The sequence below is a fragment of the Ambystoma mexicanum genome, chromosome 13, assembly GCF_040938575.1.
Source record: "Ambystoma mexicanum isolate Mex_15411 chromosome 13, UKY_AmexF1_1, whole genome shotgun sequence".
Classification (NCBI taxonomy): Eukaryota; Metazoa; Chordata; class Amphibia; order Caudata; family Ambystomatidae; genus Ambystoma; species Ambystoma mexicanum.
Genome location: NC_090938.1, coordinates 41,760,731 through 41,781,212, shown reverse-complemented (window position 1 = coordinate 41,781,212; position 20,482 = coordinate 41,760,731). Strand labels below are relative to the sequence as shown.

Below are 20,482 nucleotides of genomic sequence, written 5' to 3'. Positions count from 1 at the left end.
ACCACTGGTGCCCTGGAAGTTGATTCGTCACAGAGGACTTGGGCTTGCCTACGTTGGGGTGGTTTCCTCCAGTGCATAATGTAATTTATGCACAATGCTGTTGCTTTCAGACCCTGGCGATCATGTAGCTGTCCTATAAAGGATCTTGAAATAATCCATCTAGTTAGAAGTTTCAAGCTGGAGGCCCATGCACCAAAGGAAACCTCTCTAGCCTTTTCTTTTTGTTACCAATACGGTAGCTGCTCGGAACATCAGTATCTAGAAAGACCCACCAGCACATGCTCTAACCAACCACCAGCCTCACGCACAAGGTTCCACTCACTCGACATGCACAACCACACTCGAGCACCTCACATAGCATGCCTCACAGGCTTACAGGGTACAGTTCTCCTGTGTTTTTCCTGCCCTCTTCTTGGGCTCAGTAACGACCTTTGCACAGTTACGGGCTCCAAGAAGTGGTTTGTTCCAGTTTGGAATATAGGATTTTAGATTTTGGGAAGAAACCTAATTAATAATAATTCGATCCAAGGGTTCTTTTCCAGGTGAAGATTTTCATCATCCAATAGAAAGCATTTTGGCAAATGGAAAGGACATTTGCTATAATTCAGATAATCACCTCAAGAACTCCCTTTGAACACATGAAGTGTATTTCCGCCAGATACCGCAAATTAGGATTTGAATAGACTTTATTGGAAAGCTGAAGTAGAGCGAGATTTTGGAGGTGTAAAGGCAATCTCAGTAAACCTTGTAGTCTGCTTTTTAAACTATAGTAAAGGACCTGTGCCATTCATCCCCATTCAAAGCACCAATTGCACTGAACCCAGATGATGCTTCTGCCCCATCCCCCCGCGCAACATAGTGATGTTGTCCCCTCCACTATATCTGCAACTGTGGCTAGGGGAAATCCTCCATGCCTAGCGTAGTTGATGAGACCGACTCTGTATCCTCTGTGATGAAGGCACATAGGATGAACACAGAGAAACTGGGAAAACGCGCATGTGGAGAGTTGACAGTTGGGCAAAGGCATAGGTAGAGGGCGGTTTGCATGGACATTTACAACAGGACTGCTTGTGGAATGCCAGGAAACTACTATCTGGCATTCCTAGTCAGTTGGTGCCTAGTGTTGTTTTTGTGGCAGATTTCGCATCACAAAGCCGACGTGCCAACCCTCTGGCTCTGTGATAGGGCTTATATTCACTGATGATTCTAAAAGGCTGTTTCTTGTGCTTGGTGACGGCATTTGGAATACTATAAGTTAACAAGCTTCTACTCATAATGTGCACGTGCATGCTGACAGAGGTCACGCAAAATGTAGGGTAAGATACTTCCGCCACCAGAGGGGACAGACACCCTTGCGTTGTGGAGTGTGGTGCATAGCATGCAAGTCGTCCTTGGTTGCTGCAGACTGCCAGCCACAGATCCCTTTCATTTATGTCCTTTCCAGCATTCCCAACTTTCTCCTTTGCATCGTGGTGCTAGTCACGTGCTGTGCTTATTGTGAGGTGGTAGTTAGCCGAGTGTTTGTATTGTGTTTGTGATCTGTTGCACCAATTGTATTGCGTTGCGATCCATGAAAAGCCTTTTCACTGTAATGCGGGATCCTTCAAGAGGAATGCTCGGGAGTCTTGAAGGACCAGGCTTGTTTAACTAAAATGCTTTCCCTTGAAAGCAGCCCTTGATTATGGGCAGTGACGGGTGGTGTTGCTTTGGCAGTACTTTGTGTATACTGTCTTTGTTACCGTCCTCTGTCACTTCTGCCCCACACGTGTCCTGGCTGTTGTCGAGGCTTCTTCTGTCTGGATGGGTAGATAGGTGCTGTGTTTGTGTGTGTGTTCAAACCTTGCACCACCCATGCCTGCCTGCCTGTACTGCTTTGGAACTGTGTGTTTTGAAGCTTAAGCTGCATGTATTGTGACTGTTTTGTTTGAGGCAGATTTGTACTGCTGCTGCCGGTGATGAATTCTGGTATTGCCACTAGCTCTTTCTTGCCTGGTCTCTGCAGTGGTTGTTTGCTCTGCCACCACCTGGGTTTTGCATATGGACAAGCTTGCCCTTATGCTGGACCTATTCTTTGCCATGGCCTGTCCTCAACCTGTGCACTGATTGGTCCGCTCCACCCCCTAACCACCCTCCAAACCTCCTGACAATTTTAAGAATCTCCTCTTGGCACCACAGACTTGTTGCAACCTTCTGCACAGACTGGAAGCTGGTAGAGCTTGGTCCATCCACCTTACAGCCCAACCAACCTTGGGGATTCCCACCCAAAGCGCCTCTTGTACTCTTTATCTAATAGTAAACATTATTCCACACTTTACCAATTTCGTACTAGCTCTTCACTACCGGGCTACGTTCTCTCATGGCCAGAAAAGGCTGGTCCGTAAGAGTGGATGCCCTTGCCCTGGCTTTTTCCCACCTATCTTCTTTTGGCCATTTTATCGCCTACTGCAAGTCTGCCACGAACATAAGGGTCTTTGACACACAGGTTTGCACACCTGAGCTCCATGGTGGGGCATGTATGCTTTTGTGCCGGTTTAGCAGATAGTTGTGGTTTTCCCTCTGCCTCTCGCCCCAACCTGGATATCCGCTCTCCCTTTTGTTACGCACGGGGCTTGTGCATATCAGATGATCCTCTAGACGCAGTTCCCTCTTGCACAAGACTGTGTGAAATCACACCCCTTAAATTCTATTAATATGTGGGGAATGTCTAGGGCCCTCAGTGCTCCTTTTCCTTCTGCCCACTCTGGGACTTAGAGTCTTGTGTGAATGTAATGACTCCCGATATGTCCTTGTGAGACTGCATTGACCCCACACTATGCCCCCGTGTGAGTACCTGCAGTCCCCCGGTATGCCCTTGTGTGAGTGCCTGCAGTCCCCCCGGTATGCTCTTGTGTGAGTGCCATTAGGTTATGGTTATCATAACTCCCCCAGTTTGTCTTTGCGAGTACCACATGTCCTCCGGTATGGCCTTGTGTGAGTCCCCCAGTATGTCCTTGTGCGAGTACCCCAACCCCCCAGTATGTCCTTGTGTGAGTACCTGGTGTCCCCCGGTATGCCCTTGTGTGAGTGTCATGACTTCCCCCTCCCACCTAGTATGCCCTTGTGTGAATGTCGTTATGGTTATCATGACTCCCCCGGTTTGTCTTTGTGAGTACCACATGTCCTCCGGTATGTCCTTGTGTGAGTACCCCAAGTCCCCCAGTATGTTCTTGCACGATTAACATGACTCGACCAGTATGTCCTTGTGAGTACCCTGATTCTTCCCCCTTCAACTCCCACCCCCGCCCTGTCTTCTGTCTTTGTGTGAGTACTGTGACTTGGGCTGTTAAGATTTCATGATGTCTCAATTTCAGATACAGTTGTGTGACCCTCATACTCTATATCCAGATGTTGTTCACAGGCATTTGCACCCTTGTTAGTGTCACGTTAGCTATTTAATCCTCCATAATTCTAATAATACTTGATTATCGAAAGGGTGTCCGCTTCCAAGAGGGGGTGGGGGGCAGCAAACTCACTTATCCAACAGCATGTTTCGTACTTTTTTCTGGTTTTAGTCCAGTTCCCCCCCTTACCTCCCCTTACACATGCTGGTTGTGCAGTGCTCCTGCTCCGTAGCTAGATGTGGGCTGAATCATACATGTGCACATGCACCCATTCATTATGGAGACACCATGAAAAAAGACATGATGTTTATCTGCAGGCAATGAGTTCATTTGTGTTGATGAATTGGGCCCTTTGGAGAAGGTCCAATGGTTGTAGGTCTGGGATGGTAGTTGGTTTGTTCTGTACCAGAATGACAGTCCAGGGAGGCGGAGATGGAGCACCACTGCGGCTGAACTTCACCCATGTTGCTTAAGCCCGAGAAATTCTTCCCCTCTGTTAACTGGCCCAGTGTAGAAGTTGTGACAGAGGGACAACTCAGAATGGTACTGTGCAAACGTAATGAGGGGTGCCGCACCAGGCTCCTTCCATTCACTTCCCTCGGATTGCTACCTATGCAGATAATCCGCTCATATCCTCTCCCTAGTCTGTGGCAAGGCAGAGCCATGATATACTTGACGGGTAAATTAAGCGATCCAACATGTCTTTATTAATTGGCTCTGTATGGAAGGGGTTGGACTGGAGCCTCATGATCTGGAGTTCACTATACCGATGTCTCCAAGGTTAACCTTTTAAGCCCTCTTATCTCCAACGCATGCTTGACTCGTGTTTTTCGTGTTAGTTGCATGGTTCGTAATCGTTAGTGATGCTAGTCACCTGGATTTCTCCTGCATCCCAGGAGAGTCTTGTGGTTGTACATTTGTGTTCTTTCCTTGTTGTGTATCTCCAAGCGTGTGGGTGAAATTGCATATTTGTATGGACAAAAAGTAATTTTCTTTTCTTATCAATTCTCATGACTTCTTCTGAGTCCCAGCTAGTAGAGCTAGCTTTGATGCCTTCTGAAGATTGGAAACGCAATTTGTTAGGTGAAAAGATGTTGCGTATGTACGTCTATTGACTCTGACCCTTCCAGCAGCTGCCAGAAACTCTTCAAAAAAGTCCTTAGAGGATTGACCTCCTTTATCATATAATTTGTAGATGTCTATTCAAATATTTATTTTATTGTTTAAAGCACGACCCTTGCTTAAGAGCAGTATATCACTATACAGGGTACTCTGAGTTGTGGTCTGTGCGTCCATTGGGATTTGTCAAGTAACATTCTACCGAAGAACCACATTCTAACTGGTTCTCAGAATCACATTTCCACTTCAGTTGCAACCCTCCACAAAGATCTTAAGATTCCTCTTGCTGTGAGCGAGTAGGATATCCGGTCCTGTTTTTTCTTTGCATTCTAAGACTTATGCTCCTGCTCATGCTCAAAGTTCCAGAATGCAAACAATAGTATCAGGACGGGATGCTCTACACTTGGCATCGGGAGGTCAGATCTGCATCTAGTTATTGTGCCACACAGAGACCCATTTAAGTGGCGCTTCACTGACTGGTACCAGATAAAGTAACCTTACTGTTCGATGCCCTCCCGGGTATCCTTACAAGGTGTTCCCTGGTGCTGCCTTTGATCGAACTGCACTTGCGGGCATGTTTGGTCATTACTCCTGTTGCACCAGGCCCAACCCTTCCCTGATACTAGGCATGGACTATTCGGATGTGCCAAAGAGGTGGTGCTCTTAAAAGGTGAGTGGCTGAAAGCCCCGGTAGGTCTAGAGTGAATATTGTATTTTCTGCCATTGAAGATGCACTTGACGCTTGAGTGTGGTTTGAAATGCCGCGGACAGGACCTTGCATGTGTGGCATTTTTTCGTGCCTCTGGAAACGGACACTAAAGGCTGTGTTAAATTAAGGTGCTCTCAAGGTTTGTATTTTAAAAGTACTTTACTTTCGTCTTTTGTAGGAATTGGCGGTGGTGCGATTTCCGAGCTACTATGAAGGCTAGTGTATTTCTGTTCCTTGCGTCTCTGTGGAGTCAGAAAACCCCATCACCAGTGCATTCTCCGGACGAGTCAAGATTGTCCATTCGATTGGCTCTTTGATGGGGGTTTCTGGAAGGCTTTTTTGGTTATCGTTACCTCCCCTTTACCGGGCGTTGCAACCAGACAAACCATCAATTGCCAATTCTGTTGGGGGCAGGGCTTCCAGCATCCTCTATGAACAAGATGTTATTTATTTTTTTACCTTTTTTAAAAAATGTTTAAATGAATGGAGCGTTCTCGTCATCTTGCAACTGAAAGACCATCTATAAGCCTTTTTTTTTTAACCTGGATTTTTCTACCATCGTTTCAGACCAGCCGGCGATCCTGAGCTACCGGTCAATTTGCCAGATTGTTTCACTGCAGTGATTCTCATGTTTTTTGGTTTCTTTTAATTTCTGTACCATTTATTTGGCACTTGTGAACCTGTTCCTCAACCGTCAAGATAACGCAACCATGTGACTTTGCTCCCGGCATGTATCTCATGGCTTTTACGCATGTCATAGTGTGCTGCTTCAACCCTCTTTCATTTTTGTGGATTTTCTCGTATTGATTTTGCTACTGGTAAAACAGTTTAATCCTGTGGATTTAAGTTTCTACCATAGTAGGTTTGGGAATAAAGCCCACCTTTTCGTTCATCTGTAAATATATGCTGCTTCTCATACAGTACGATGTGCGATGCCGTACTGATTTCCATGTTTCTTGTAACAATATTTGATGATACGTTTTTGCAGTAATAAACCTTTAAGAAAAACATGTTTTGACCGGTACATGGTGTGAGTTTCTCTTTCTGTTCAAGCCAGCTTTCTTCTTTGTGTTGCTTTTTGGGTGACAACCTGGCTTTATAGGTATGTCCGAATTGTTGACATTTCTGATAATTTAGTGCAGCAACAGTCCCCATACTTACTTTTTCTGCTTTCCCCCATATTTATATTTATGGGGTATTCTCACCAGGAAGAGGAGAGTACATATGCATGAAGTTTATTGCTGTCAATTAAGAATATTTGTTGCGGTACATGCATGACCACAGCATCTCCATTGCTCATACTTGCAACTCCACCCTCCAGTCCTTTTCTTTGCAGACTATGGGCTGGTGCATCAAGCAGCACCTTTGCTTTTGCGTATTCAAAAGATGTTTTACTTTTTATAACATTTCCTATCTATGCCGAGCAATGGCATTTTCTATGTTCGTTTATGGGAAGTTCTAGTGAAGTGACCAAGGGGCCTGGTCTCTCTCCAAGCCTGAAGATGATGACCCTGGAGTTAACGGAGGAGGCTCCCCAGGTAACTGCATTGCTCACCCCACCACCCTCTCTCCCTGAGGCATGGGGGATTCACATGATACACAAACTCTACACTGGCTCGTTAAAAGCTTCCAACAAATCGGGTGTCGCCAAAATCATCAAGAAAATAATGCACTACAGCCCCTGTGCCCTAGTAGGAACCACTCTTGCAAACTGTTTGTCAGCTACAGAATCATTGGAGGCACTTCTGCCTTGCGGCAAATGATCAGTGAACCCCACAACAAATTCTATTCTCAAAATGGGTACACAAGCAACTAGGGTTCCCAGTCTCTGAACTTTGTCCGTCAAAACTGCAGGGGTCTCCCACCTCTATATCCCAGGTTCCCTATTCCACAACTTATTGTTCCAAGATTAGTTAACTACAGCCAGGGTACCCCTACTGTCTAATTAGCTCGACCTAGGGAGGCAAAAACGGACCTAGCGGGGCAGTCTGGTTGGTCTGGCACCCTTCTCCCAATGGCTGTCTTTTAACCTTCCTGTTAAGATGGATTTCTGAACATTGTCCTGGAGGGGCAGAGGTTCAGGAGGCCAGCCTAGTTTCTTGGAACAGGGTAACCTCTGGACAAGCCAGACCAATCAAGGTAGCGATCGCGGCGGTCAAGACTAGGTCTCAAGAGGGGTGAGGGTGACTGAAAGCCCGCAATGAGCACACAAAGCAAGGACGCTTACAAATTACTCCAAGCAGGTGTTATATTAAAAATATAGACACATTTATTACAAGGCCTTTGTAGTATTGACCATAGCAAAGAATCACGATAAAACTCAAGTAAACCAACACATCACAATCAAATACAATATATATACACAATTACCGAAGGGTCTAAAGAGTTCGAAGCACCAAATATGCAGACCACCTAGATGGGGAGGAAAACAGGCAGTGCAAGTAATCGTTAGACCCAGTTCGCCTTCAGTTCCCCGATGCAGGCAGACCCAGGCTTCTCCGCGTCAGTTTCAGTGCTGGCAGGTTCAGATACGAGCAGGGGACGTCTCGGCGTCGTGTAGATTCCGCGGCAGCAGAAGTTAGAGTTGAGGATGTCCCAAGCGCAGTGAACCCGCACAGATTGTTACCACAGCAGGGCAACGAAGCGGCTGTGTGTATTTCAGCCCAATGTACACTTCTCACTTCAGACCTGGGAATGCCAAGTGTACGAATCGTGTGAGAGTGCTAAGGACTCAGAATACAACACAACCTGACGGCGGTAACGAGCAAGACTCCTGTGTAGGTTGGTCAGTCCACTGGATGGCCCAGAGACGCTTCCGAAGGCTTACGTGCAGGAGATGATGAAGATGCCGAGAATAGTTGTTCCCACTATTCCAAAGGGTCGAAGTACCAGTACAGGCCTTCTCGTTCGATCAGAGGCAGAATGGTTTCACAGGGCGACAGCAGTGCAGAGGAGCAGTCCTTCAGCGGGTCACCAGCGATTTCTCGGTTCAGCCTCTTAGTTGCAGGATACTTGGCTCCTGTATCCGTCGTTCGTGAGAACTCAGGAGATCGACATGGTAGTGGTGTTTCCAGCCTCCTCCTTATCCAGAGTTCCCTTCGCACCAAAACGGAGGGGACCCAATGGGAGATCTGCTCACAAATCACTCGAACCATACATGGACCTATCACGGACCACGGTGGTCCCAGGCATTCAAGACACACTAAACTCTCTGGCACCCAGGATGTGTATTGGGACCAGACATCCCAGCCCACATCCTGGAGGCACACACAAGGCCTGTAGAAGTGACTAGAGACCCAAGAGAGCAGTAACTTAGCTTACAGTGCCCTCTTGTGTCATGTTGCGCGAAAGCTGCAACATGATAAAAGAACTACGGAAAACGTTTCCAGGTGCTGACTGACTTAAGGGCATGTCAGTTTCCCCGTAAGAATGGAGCGAAAGCCCAGAGGAGTGTGGCGGAAGGCTGCGCTTCTCTGGCAAAGTCTAGATCGGGGTGAAAACAGCAAAAAGTTTAGGGGTTGCCACATGGAAGGAAAATTGCCTACAATTAAGAAATCTTTCCTAACACTTCCCACTCGCCTGATTCTCCCCTCCGTGTTTTTCTCTGTCCTTTTTTTTTTAAAACTTTTTTAATTCAAGTTTTCAAAGCATAAACAAATCATGTTTTGATAGCATCAGTTATAGACTCCAATAAAAACACACAGCCATCATCATTATTGAAAAGTTCCTCTTATCAGATACTGAACATCCCACACTGCATCCAGTATTGTTGTGATGAATCCTGCAGAGTCGTCACTGAGCCCCAGTGTAAGATCTTTTCCCATGTGGCCAGGGGAAGGATTATCTGATCCTGACATCGGAGGTAGCATCATGAGGGAGGATCACATTGGAGTAGATGGCTAGCAGGCGGAAGTGGTGACTCCCTTGGGAGGGACGCAGTATTAATCTTTATACGGATGAAAGTCCTATAATTCCCGAATATCTAATGGCATGCTGTCACTGCAGAAGTCCCTCCCATGAGAAAACCCAAAGAACATTCTATGAAAAGTCACCTAAACAGAATTTCTTGGTCTCATAATTCAGGGATTCATTAATGAAATGTGACATCCTCTAGTCATGATTCTGTCTTGGGTAAAAGTCCCAACCCAATACTAAATCAAATAACATTCACATAACATTTCACAACTCTATATTCAGTTCACAAATCAATCAAAACTGAGGAAAGATGAGAGAGCCGCAAACACTATGGACTAAGATCCATGATGCCTGTGGTTCTGGGGATGAGGAAGAGGGACAGAGTTAATGAGGATTAAAGGTGCTACAGAAAGGACTGTGTGGTCTAGTTTAAATTTGAGGCATTGGAGTGGGACATTTAAACCAGAGACTGAGCCACAGCTGTGGGAAGGATTAGCAGAGTCAGAATCAGTCGGGAGAGAGGCCAAATCGGTTGGAGCTGAAGCAGGAGTGCGAGCACCAGTGGAAGCTGACGCGAGAAGAGAAGGCATGTGGTTTTGGAGAGTATGCGCAGCAACAAGCAGTCGTGGTCTGCAGCGGGCAGACATGCTCCTGACGCAAGTCACTCTCCACTGCTGGAGGACGCAGAGACCAGATGGAGCCGTTGGGCCTCCAAGGAAGGGCCGTGCAGACAGTGGCAGGTCCAGGAGGCAACAGGATTGCCAATCCGCAGCAGCAAGGAGTGATGAGCAACCGCCAAAATAAGCCGGTGAGTTACGGGTATCCCTGGGGCGCTCCAAGCAGAATATTAACTAATATTACATAATTTTGAATACCGAGCAAGCTGAATAAAAAGGCAAAAAGGGCGCAATTATGAAATGTCAACTTGGGAAAATTGGTAACCCACATTGCCTACAGCCAAGAGGCCATAAAGTAATGAGAATGCAAAAAGGGGCGCAATTCTCTTTTCCTGAGACACCAGTTTGGGGAAATCTGTAACCCATATTGCCAACAATCAAGAGACTTTAAAGATAAGCGATCATTGTTCAACCCTCCTTGCATGGACACTGGTGTGGAGAACCTTGCAACAAATATTGGCACTAACAGAAGAGACTAATGGTAGTTGTAGGAGTTTGTTCTTCCTGGCAAGCAAGTAAACCAGGAAAGGCACCAGATGCAGTTAGTCCTGGCAGGCTAGTATACCAGGAAAGAAACAGCAGCTTTGAGAAAATGTTATGGTAAAAAAGTGTTGTGGGAAGAAACTGTTGACTTTATCATTCTGACAAGTTGTTGCATTACAAAAGATAGTTGCTGTGGGATCCTGACAAAAGTATTCCAGTGGAAGAGTAATTGTGATATCCTAATATTTGTTTTACATCCTGCGAAGGATAATGTGTAGAGGAAACAATTTCTTTGCTTTACGAACTAGTGACATTTACCTTACCAGGAAAGGTACTGAAGGTAAACAACTGCTGTGGTTTTTGAGTAAGTGTTTTGTGAAAGAGACATTTGATTTATCAAGTGGAAGGATGCATTGAATGGAAAATACATTTTGTGTTGACCATAACAGACCTTTGTTGAATCAGAACTCTTTAAAGGGTTTTCATGAATAGTTCCAGGGGAAGTGAGGCAAACCCTTGCCGCAAGTAATACTTTGTTATAACTAGAAGTTTGAACTTTTGTACTGTTTTGTTGAACTGAAGATATATTTACCTTGTATTGAGTTCTATGTGTTAGTGTGAGGGGCAGATACCTTTGGACAGTAGGCTACTTTCTTCAGTTTTAGTTTGCTAGGTATCAGGGAAATATAGGTATTTATCTCACCCCTCTTTATTTTAATGAACGGCAAACCTTGAGAAAACTACAACTTTGTGTCCATCTCGCATTTCTGACTGCTCGCATTGTCCACCCCTCGGCCATATACCCCACCCCGCCCATTAGCACTATGTGAGTCCATATAATTTTTTGCACTTCAGGGAGGCTTCAAAACATTGGAAGAATTAAGCTCATTGAACATGTGGGCCCAATCAACTTCCACCCCTTCTTCCCAATCAAGGTCTTGAGTTTTGTGCAAGATCTCTAGCTCTGCTAGACCCCACCTGCAAATACCTTCCATCCCTTGCTCCAAAGCTGGACCCTGAGGTTTCTTGCAACAAATTGCTACCCATCTTTCCGCTAACATTCATATGGAACAAGTGTGTGTAATGGCTGAAAGAAATACAATGGAAATTTATTTAAATAATAGTCCAAAAGTGTGGAATTCAAAATCCAAAACAAACGTGCATAGAACTAAAAAATGCTTTAAAATACATAATAATAAAGTTCATAAATGTATCGCAATGGGTCTCCACAAAATTATAAAAGTACAATGTGCTGAATCCTAAACCTATAATGTAGGACCAGTCGTGTTAACCGGATGGCAAACAGTCAATTAAATTCAATCAATAGAAGAGACAATGAATTTCCTTATTAGAATCATTTTCTTCTGTATTGAGCTCATGTGGGGGCCGTCCATAGATCATCCCTATTCTAGTTTCTACATAACCATGTCCCAATTTTGGACTTTATTTCCTCAGGACTTGCTCCTTTTCCTCAGGACTTGCATCATGTTCTTAATTTTCCAGGGTAATGTCCCTTAGCCTACAATAAAAGAAAAGACATGAATTCACCATGTGTTGCAGGGATTCAGAGAAAATGTGCATAAACCAAAGTGCATACTCCCTATGCTGAGACTATCGGGTAAATATCGGGTCTTTAAGTGAAATGGAGGAACCTACAATACATGGCCTTGAAGTCATGAAAACATAGCCTTTTATTTATTCACATTTATATGGCGCGCAGCAGCGCAAAGGCATCGTGGTACTGTTACAGACAAAAAACATAGTTACGTAGTACAGTAAATAATTACAATGAGAGAACAGAAAATTGATAGTTTGGCGCTGTTACAGACAACCGGCTTAGTTGCATAGTAAAGTGTATACTTACAATGGGAGAACAGATTGATTGCACAGAGGAGAGAGGAGGAAGTGAGACAATAGTGGAGGAACTATCAGTTGAGTGTGGTTTCTCACATTTTCCGAAGACCGTGAAGGATCAAATCCACCATGGGTAATGATAATTAAGAATGAAAGAACACTTACAGCAGTGCGTACGTGTCCCATCTGTTTGTCACTTGGCAATGTCCAATCCTTCTGTGTGGTCCATTAATATACCCCAATTGTGAGAAATTCGACCAACCGCATGAAAGGTGTGCGCTCGCCTTGGTGTTTTTTTAAATGCTAAATAGAATGATGGAAGACCAATACCCCCCAGCTGGCTCCCATCTTGAACTCTGTCACAGAAGCTGCAAAGCGCCCTGAAGTTGACTTGACCCGTCAAGCACCAAGGACAAAGGTACATTGTGGTTCTGCCTCCCCCTCCCCACCCCGGTCATTCCCAGAAGACCCCTAGAGACATTTTAAGACTCCTTTGTGCTGAAGCCAAGAAACCTTGAATTGTTGGAGTTATAATCCGTACCGATTACCCTCCAGTCAGTATCTAGAGTGCATCCCCTCTCCTCTTGAAACTGTCTTGCCTCTGCATTCCTTTACAGGGTGGGTTCTATTTTGTGGTGTTGCTAGAACGGTCTGTTGTGATGTAAATAAAGCACATATTTTTGAAACAGCATTGACTAGATAGTCCCTTTTACCATTTGGTAATTGTATTTCTGATGTTTGTTAATCTGCTTAGAATCGCATGCTGCGCATAGTCCGACATCCAGTGGTCACTGCAGAGTATTGCATTTTGTTTTCGTAGTCGAAAAGAGGACGTCGACAAGGCATGCTGTAACACTATCCCTATAGTGACGTGCATTGTACCCACAATCCCTCACGCGTCGAGGTCCCTCAGATTGTTTTTTTCTGCCCAGATATTGGTCGCCTTCAACGCAGAGCTCCTCGAGAGAAATTGCAAAAACATTTTACTCGACCCTTTGGTCGTTATATTAAATGCATTACATTAGATCCCTCCTTCGACGTCGAAGCTGCAAAGCTATTTCACCGCCGAGTAAGAACTTTGACGGCGGTGACTTAGATGGAGGAGATCCTTCGGCGCTGCCGAACACGTGGCCTCGCCTCGCCGGCCTAAGATAGTAGGGAGAGTGGGGTCGTGGGACATTTCTTCTATTTCTGAGGATGCCTTTCTCCTCCCCCGCACCCACCCTTCCTTCGGGGTCGTTATCACTCGTAGCTATATCCTCAGCTATGGAGAGGACTCCGTTCAGATTTTGCCCATGCTGTAAGGGCAAATTTACATGGAAAGACCAGCACAAGCGGTGTAACCGTTGCTTACCCCTCGACCACAACGAGGAAGGCTGTGCGGCCTGTAAACTACTTTGTCCGAAAACTTTAAAGGACCGCAGGGACAAAAGGTGGGCAGCCAACGCTATGTCTAGAGCGGATGCCTCATCTGCCGCCGAGTGATGAGGATAGTGATAACCCAACCTCCCTTTCGGAAGTCGTAGACTTCTCTAGGGAGCGTACCCGCTCCTCGACGTCTGTCCCCGGCCCCAAGTTCGGCTCACGCCCTACTTATGGGGATGAGCACCCCGGCGACACTGACGAACACAGAAGGCATAAACATAAACACACAACCCACGGCACTTCTTCGTCAAAGACGAAGAAAGCCATAGCGCCAACGGAGACACCGGAACCACCGGTGTCCTCCACCGACCATAAGGGTCAAAAGCCCTCCCCGCCACCGCAGCCACGACTAGCGACTGGGCTACCTGCAGACAAGGGCGCTTCCACCAAGATACCAAGCGACGCGCCTCGTAAGAGTGCTATCGTCGCCGATAGAGACTCTGCACCGCCCAGCACGACGCCGGACGAACCCTCGACGGAGAAACTAATAGAGAGCTTGGTGCGTATAATTTCCATGGATGGCCAGAAACAGACGGCGAGTGATACGCCGAAAACTGCTCACAAGGCCAGGGAAACACCAAGAATGCCGGAAGGGAGGCAGGGACCGCTCCCACCGTCAAAAGAAGGCCGTAGCCTACGAGAAGGTTTCTCAGAAGGTGAAGGGACTTTATCCTCGACGTTATGGGACAGATCAAAACGGCTACAGGCAGATCAGCCTCCTTTTTCGCCTCCAGACCGTTCTGGGTTACCACATTGGACTCTTGAGAGATCCAATTGTGTATGGAGAAACTGGATAGATTTATGTCCACTCCTGAACAAAAAACTCCCAAGAGGCCAAGAGAGGTACTGCATAAGGACCCCAGGGCTAAATGCCCTAGGCTATTTAACCCCCTTCAGGGGGAATCTAATACATACGGCCTCATTGAAGAAGACCCTATCTTCCAAGAGGACGAAGAATTCTTGGATAATGAAGACCAACAGAACCTCGAAGAAGAAGGTTTTGAGGGAAACCTTGATATAGGTGGGGGGGCTTCGAGGGAGACCCAGATGAAGGGGGCTCACAGCCTTGGCAGTCACCAACAGAGTACAGACCCTGAAATCATAAACCTTCCCTCTCCTTAGACCACACCGGTCAGGAATCCTTCACCAATAGATTATCACCCCACCTTTAATGCGCTACTACGGAAGGCAGCAGTGCATTTTGAGATTGAAACTGGTGAAATTACTCCTGATACTGATTTTGTAGAAGGAGTCATTAAAGAAAAACCTCCCACTAGCCAAACCATTCCCCTCCTCGCCTCAGTTGAGAGACAAATCACTCCATCGCTGTCTACACCGGCACTGGTCGGAGTGGTCAATCCCAGAATTGAAAAACTGTTTACTCCCTCTCATTCAGACCCATTATATATTAGGGGTCACTCAATTCCAGACTCCTTGGTGGTAACTGCCACAAGGAAAAGAGCAGGGGTTCCGCTGTCAACCAGCGAAGCACCCCCAGACAAAGAAGGGAAGAAACTCTACGCCCTGGGTAAAATTACAGCCTCGGCAGCTTTTTCAACCAGAATTGCCAATCATAATACCCTACTGGCAAGTTATGCTGGTGCCCAATGGGGCACATTACGGCGTGGACCTCGAGGAAGTCCCTGAGCCCTTAGGAACTTGCTTATTGACCACAGTAACAGAAGGAACTCTGGTTAACCAGAGCATCATTAAAAACACTCTTGATGCTGCTGAAACGGCTGGCCGTTCTTTAGTCCAGGGAATACTTCTGAAGCGTCATGTCTGGCTCCGCAATTCCGGGTTTAAGCCAGAAACCCAGGCGTCCCTCATTAATAAACCAATAGAGGATTCTAACCTCTTTGGGAAAGCAGTTGACGACGCACTGGAGACTGTGAAGAACGATTTCGACACCCTCAAGACTTTAGACCAAATCTCAAGGCCTCCCAATAAGCGAGGATTCGGCAACAAACGCTTTATTCGAGGCCAACAGCAACAACAGCAGTACACTGCAGGCAACTGGTCCTCTACTCAGGGAACCAGTGGCCAGTACACGCAAAGAGGACAGCGCCGTGGCAAGGGTAGAGGTCGGGGCCCCACTCCCAGAGGATCCCTGTCTACCAACACCAAATGACCCGAAGGTTTGGGTCCCTTCCCATGCATTGCCGGTCGGGGCCGGTTAACATCCTTCATAACATCATGGGAGGGAATAACAACAGACCGCTGGATATTGTCAACCATAGCCTGCGGTTACTGCATAGAATTCAGTCGGTCCCTCAAGTACAGACCCCCAAGGGGACGACGCTTATCACAGAGCACCTCGCCATTCTTCTTCAAGAAGTGGAACTGCTGCTACTAAAAGGAGCAATAGAGGGCGTGTCTCTATCACAGGTAACAGAAGGTATTTATTCAGTGTACTTCCTTATACCCAAAAAGGACTTAACCATGCACCCTGTACTAGATCTGCGCCCAGCGAACAAATTTGTCAAACCTCAAAGATTTTGCATGGTGACCCTACAGGAAGTAATCCCCCTGCTTTCACAGGGAGATTACAGGACAACACTGGACATGAAAGATGCATACTTTCATATTTTAATGTTGCCAGCGCACAGAAAATTCCTCAGGTTCATGATAGAGGGCAAACGCTACCAGTTCAGGGTGCTACCCTTCGGCATAGCGTCAGCGCCAAGGGTATTCACAAAAGTAGTGGCAGCGGCCCACCTGCGCAGGTTGTCCATCCCAGTATACCCTTACCTCGACGATTGGCTCATAACAGGGGATTCTTACGAGACATGCTTCTCAAATACCCAAAAGACTGTAGACCTTTTGTTTCAACTGGGCTTCTCCATCAACGAGAAGCAGTCCATCCTAGACCCCAGCCAGATCAAACCATTCCTAGGGGCTCTAATTCGAACAAAGGACGGCCTCGTCTTCCCCTCCAACGAGAGGGTCCAAAATATGCTGTTTCAGATCCCTCAATATGTGGCCGGTCGAGAGGTGACTGTACGCAAAGCAATGCGTTTGCTAGGAATGATGGCGTCATGTATATATTTGGTACCTCACGTGAGACTGCGCATGCATCCAATGCAAGAGTGGCTCAACAGCCAGTGGTGTCAGGCCAGCGGACAATGGGACGATCTAGTGGTGGTCTCGCAGGCCTTGGTTCTCTCACTACGGTGGTGGTCATAGGAAAACCTTGTAATAGGGAAACCATTCTCCACCCCCGTAGTGGAGGCCACTCTAACCACAGACGCATCCCTCACAGGATGGGGGGGGCTCACTTATCCCATCAGACTGCACACGGGGTTTGGACTCCCAGTGTAGCGTCCAAACACATAAACCTGCTGGAATTGCTAGCAGTCTTCAAAGCACTGAAGGCTTTCCAGGCACACCTGCAAGGGAAGACAGTGATGGTCCTCACAGACAGCACCACAGCCATGTACTACCTGAACAAGCAAGGGGGCACTCGCTCTCCAGGACTGTCCAAGCTGTCCCAGAACATCTGGAAGTGGGCTCTGAAACAACATGTTCCTGTTGTCACAACATGTACCAGGGGAACTCCATCTGCTAGCAGACGAACTCAGCAGAGACTTCCCTCTGCCTGCAGAATACGAATGGCGGTTACAAGAAGACATTGTCTTCGACGTTTTCACACAATGGGGATTCCCAGAAATAGATTTGTTCGCAACTCTGGATAACTCCCAATGCCAAGATTATGCCTCCAGGTACCCCCAGAACCAGTCCAAAGGGAACGGTCTCTGGATAACATGGTCAGGGAAATGTGTTTACGCTTTTCCTCCCCCAACTCCCCTTCTCAACAAGATGGTGCACAAGATGCACCAGGAACCAGTCACCATGATATTAGTGGCCCCTATGTGGACCCGGCAACCATGGTTCACTCACTTGATGGAGATGTCTCTATCTCCTCCAGTGAAACTTCCCTGACCGTACAACATGCTGTCACATGGCAAGGGCAGAACGCTACACCCATGCCCACAGACCCTGAACTTAGAAGCACTTGTTACTGCTATTCTAGCAAATGGAAGAGATTCGTCATCTGGTGTAGAAGAGCATCAACCCCGTTGACTGCTCTCCCACACATTGTTCTTTACCGGACTCACTTATTAGACTCAGGATTGGTCTTTAATTCTATTAAAGTTCATCTAGCTGCACTTTCCGCATACACCACTTCTCAACTCAAAGTGTCATGGTGGAAAGTCCCAGTTATTAAAGCCTTCATGGAGGGAGCAAAGAGGATGCACCCTCCTATAGCCAACCCAGCTCCTGGATGGGGCCTAAACATGGTACTTAACAGGCTTATGGGCTCACGCTTTGAACCCATACACAAGGCATCCCAAAAGGACCTCACTCTTAGACTGCTTTCTTAATAACTATCACCTCCGTTAGGAGAGTGAATGAACTACAGGCGATCTCTATACTAGACCCCTTTGTAACAGTTAACAAAGATAAGGTTGTTCTTCACACACATCCTAGGTTTGCACCAAAATTTATTTTAAAATTCCTTGTCAACCAGTCTATAGAACTACCAACGTTCTTTCAAAACCCTTTAAATTTAGGAGAAAGGAGCCTGCATACACTAGATGTGCGCAGCGCCGTCATGTTTTATATGGAAAGAACTAGACCTCTGAGAAAGACTAATCAGTTCTTTTTCTCAGTGGCAGCAGGAAGAGAAGGAGATGCAGTTTCAAAATCCAGTATATCTAGATGGATTGTCCAATGCATCACTCTGTTACACTCTTGCTAAGAGAGAACTAGCCTTCAAGCCAAGAGCACATTCTACTCGTGGCACTGGGGCTTCCATAGCATTCATTGCAAATGTCCCTCTTGAGACCATTTGCAAAGCGGCAACCTGGAGTTCTGTACACACCTTTACAAAACACTACTGTGTAGATGCCCACTCTAGATCTGATTCCCAGGTGGGACAAGCAGTATTAAGACCTCTTTTCTCTACTGTTCCTTCTCACAACCCACCTCCAACTCCGGGTACTGCTTGCTAGTCTATGCACAGCATGTGATTCTAAACAGATTAACAAACATCAGAAGACAATGCATTACTTACCGTAAAAGCATTTCTGATGGTTGTATCTGCTTAGATTCACATGCGCCCACCGTTCCTCCCTGCTCGGATGGAAGGAACATAGACATCCTTTATCTCTCTCTTTTCTGTACTCGCGTCTAATAGGCTCCCTCGGGGCAGAAAAAATACAAACCGAGGGACCTCGACGCGTTGAGGGATTGTGGGTACAATGCACGTCACTATAGGGATAGTTTTACAGACACGCCTTGTCGACGTCCCCTTTTCGACTACGAAAACAAAATGCAATACTCCGCAGTGACCACTGGATCTCGGACTATGCGCAGCATGTGAATCTAAGCAGATACAACCATCAGAAATGCTTTTACGGTAAGTAATGCATTGTCTTTCGCTGTGTTGCAACTAACCAACGGTGCACAACATTTCGGAGATAAGCCTGCCGTTCCGTCCATGTTACCAAAATTGGACAAGCAGGTTTATGATTTGCTTGTGTTTTCAATCTGTTTGGATCCCTTCTGGTGTACTTGAGGTGCGGCGCAGATTGATGGTTTAGAAACTGATCTTCACCACTCGTGCCCCCGAAGTTGATTGGTCACACTAATGGTGTCTATTATGGTGGCTACACCCTGTTGCTTGCGATCACAGTGTCACAGGCTTAAAAAGCCCAAGATCTGCCATTTGAAGAAACGGGAAACGAGAAAAAAAATGTTATCGCTGCTGTCAGCGTATCCATAAGCCTTCCGATTGAGTCTGAGTCCACTGGCGGAAATTCTAATTCTATTTTAAGCTACACGGGTCATATGATCATACTACGCCCACGTCGCGTGTAATGGAAATGGAGGACATACTACTCTGTTCTTCCACCGTCCATCCCTGTCCTATATCGTTCAGGGCTACCTTGATGTGGAGCTAGTGTAACAGATTTTTATTTTGTGTACTGTGCAGTGCCATTGTTTTACTTTATGAAAACACCAGTTCCTTAGTGACTCTGACTAATCTGTCCATATTTTAAATATTATGGGAAAACTGCCTAATGGCCGTATGTCCTAGGCTTTTAAACCAAATCTTATCTAGAGGGAAATAATCCTAGGCATCATAATGTCAAATGTTGCGCTGCTGTTATTTCTGAGGAAGAAATCCCCCAGCTCATAGGTGACTGTGCCCAATCTATCACTATTTAAAATACTATTTGAAGTCACCTAGTGGCCTTGTGTCAACCAATTCCCGGGGCTTTTCACTCAAAACCTATACTAAGGAAAATAATCCTGTGCATCATAATGTCAAAGGTTGCTCCTAGGCAAAGACTGCGGGGTGCCACTCGTTCCTGTGATTAAGGCCATGCTGATGGTGCTGGAGATTATATAGCCAGTATTGCTCCTTTCTGGTTAGCTGTACCCCCCCCCCTTCATGTGTCTGTCACCCATTTGGATTTTTTCTATGACCCACCATAGAAGGTTGTCCTGATTATGCCCTAGATCCAAATAATGCTCCACTAATAGGGCTGTTCGAGTCTTAGTCCTGCTCTTGGACCTGTGTTCCGCGATCCTTGTTCTGACTTGTCTTGAATGTTTTTTTCCGTCGTATAATTTCTAGTACGGGCATTGAATAATGTATATCACATCTGCACTTTTGCAGGTGCTGTGAAACTTAAACTGTCAGTCTTTTCCATTAACCCCAAAGTTTTTTTTTTTTTTGTTCTGTAAATCTACATACAGTTCAATTGCTGCAGGCATAATGTCCCATAATTTTGGGTATGCCCAAATAAGTCCTCAGGTCAGTACCTGGGCTTCTCACCAATCTATCTGCTTTTACCAGAGGTGGTTTTATGTTGTGGCCCCTCTTAAATGCAAATAATGGTTGTGCAAAT

At 46.2% G+C, this 20,482-nt stretch overlaps 1 protein-coding gene across 5 annotated transcripts in view; it reads left to right on the top strand.

Annotated features, from left to right (window-relative positions):
- RBBP5 (RB binding protein 5, histone lysine methyltransferase complex subunit) overlaps positions 1-20,482 on the top strand; it is a 104,466-nt gene that overhangs the window by 82,252 nt on the left and 1,732 nt on the right. For 4 of the 5 annotated variants that reach the window (XM_069633138.1, XM_069633135.1, XM_069633137.1 and 1 more), the window contains exon 14: positions 5,387-6,232. The exons of the other annotated variant lie outside the window; for it this stretch is intronic. In XM_069633138.1, coding sequence (XP_069489239.1) covers positions 5,387-5,421 — 35 coding nt within the window. In that variant the 3' untranslated portion in view covers positions 5,422-6,232. Of the gene's footprint in view, positions 1-5,386; positions 6,233-20,482 lie in introns of those variants that run through there. 5 annotated transcript variants of the gene reach the window in all.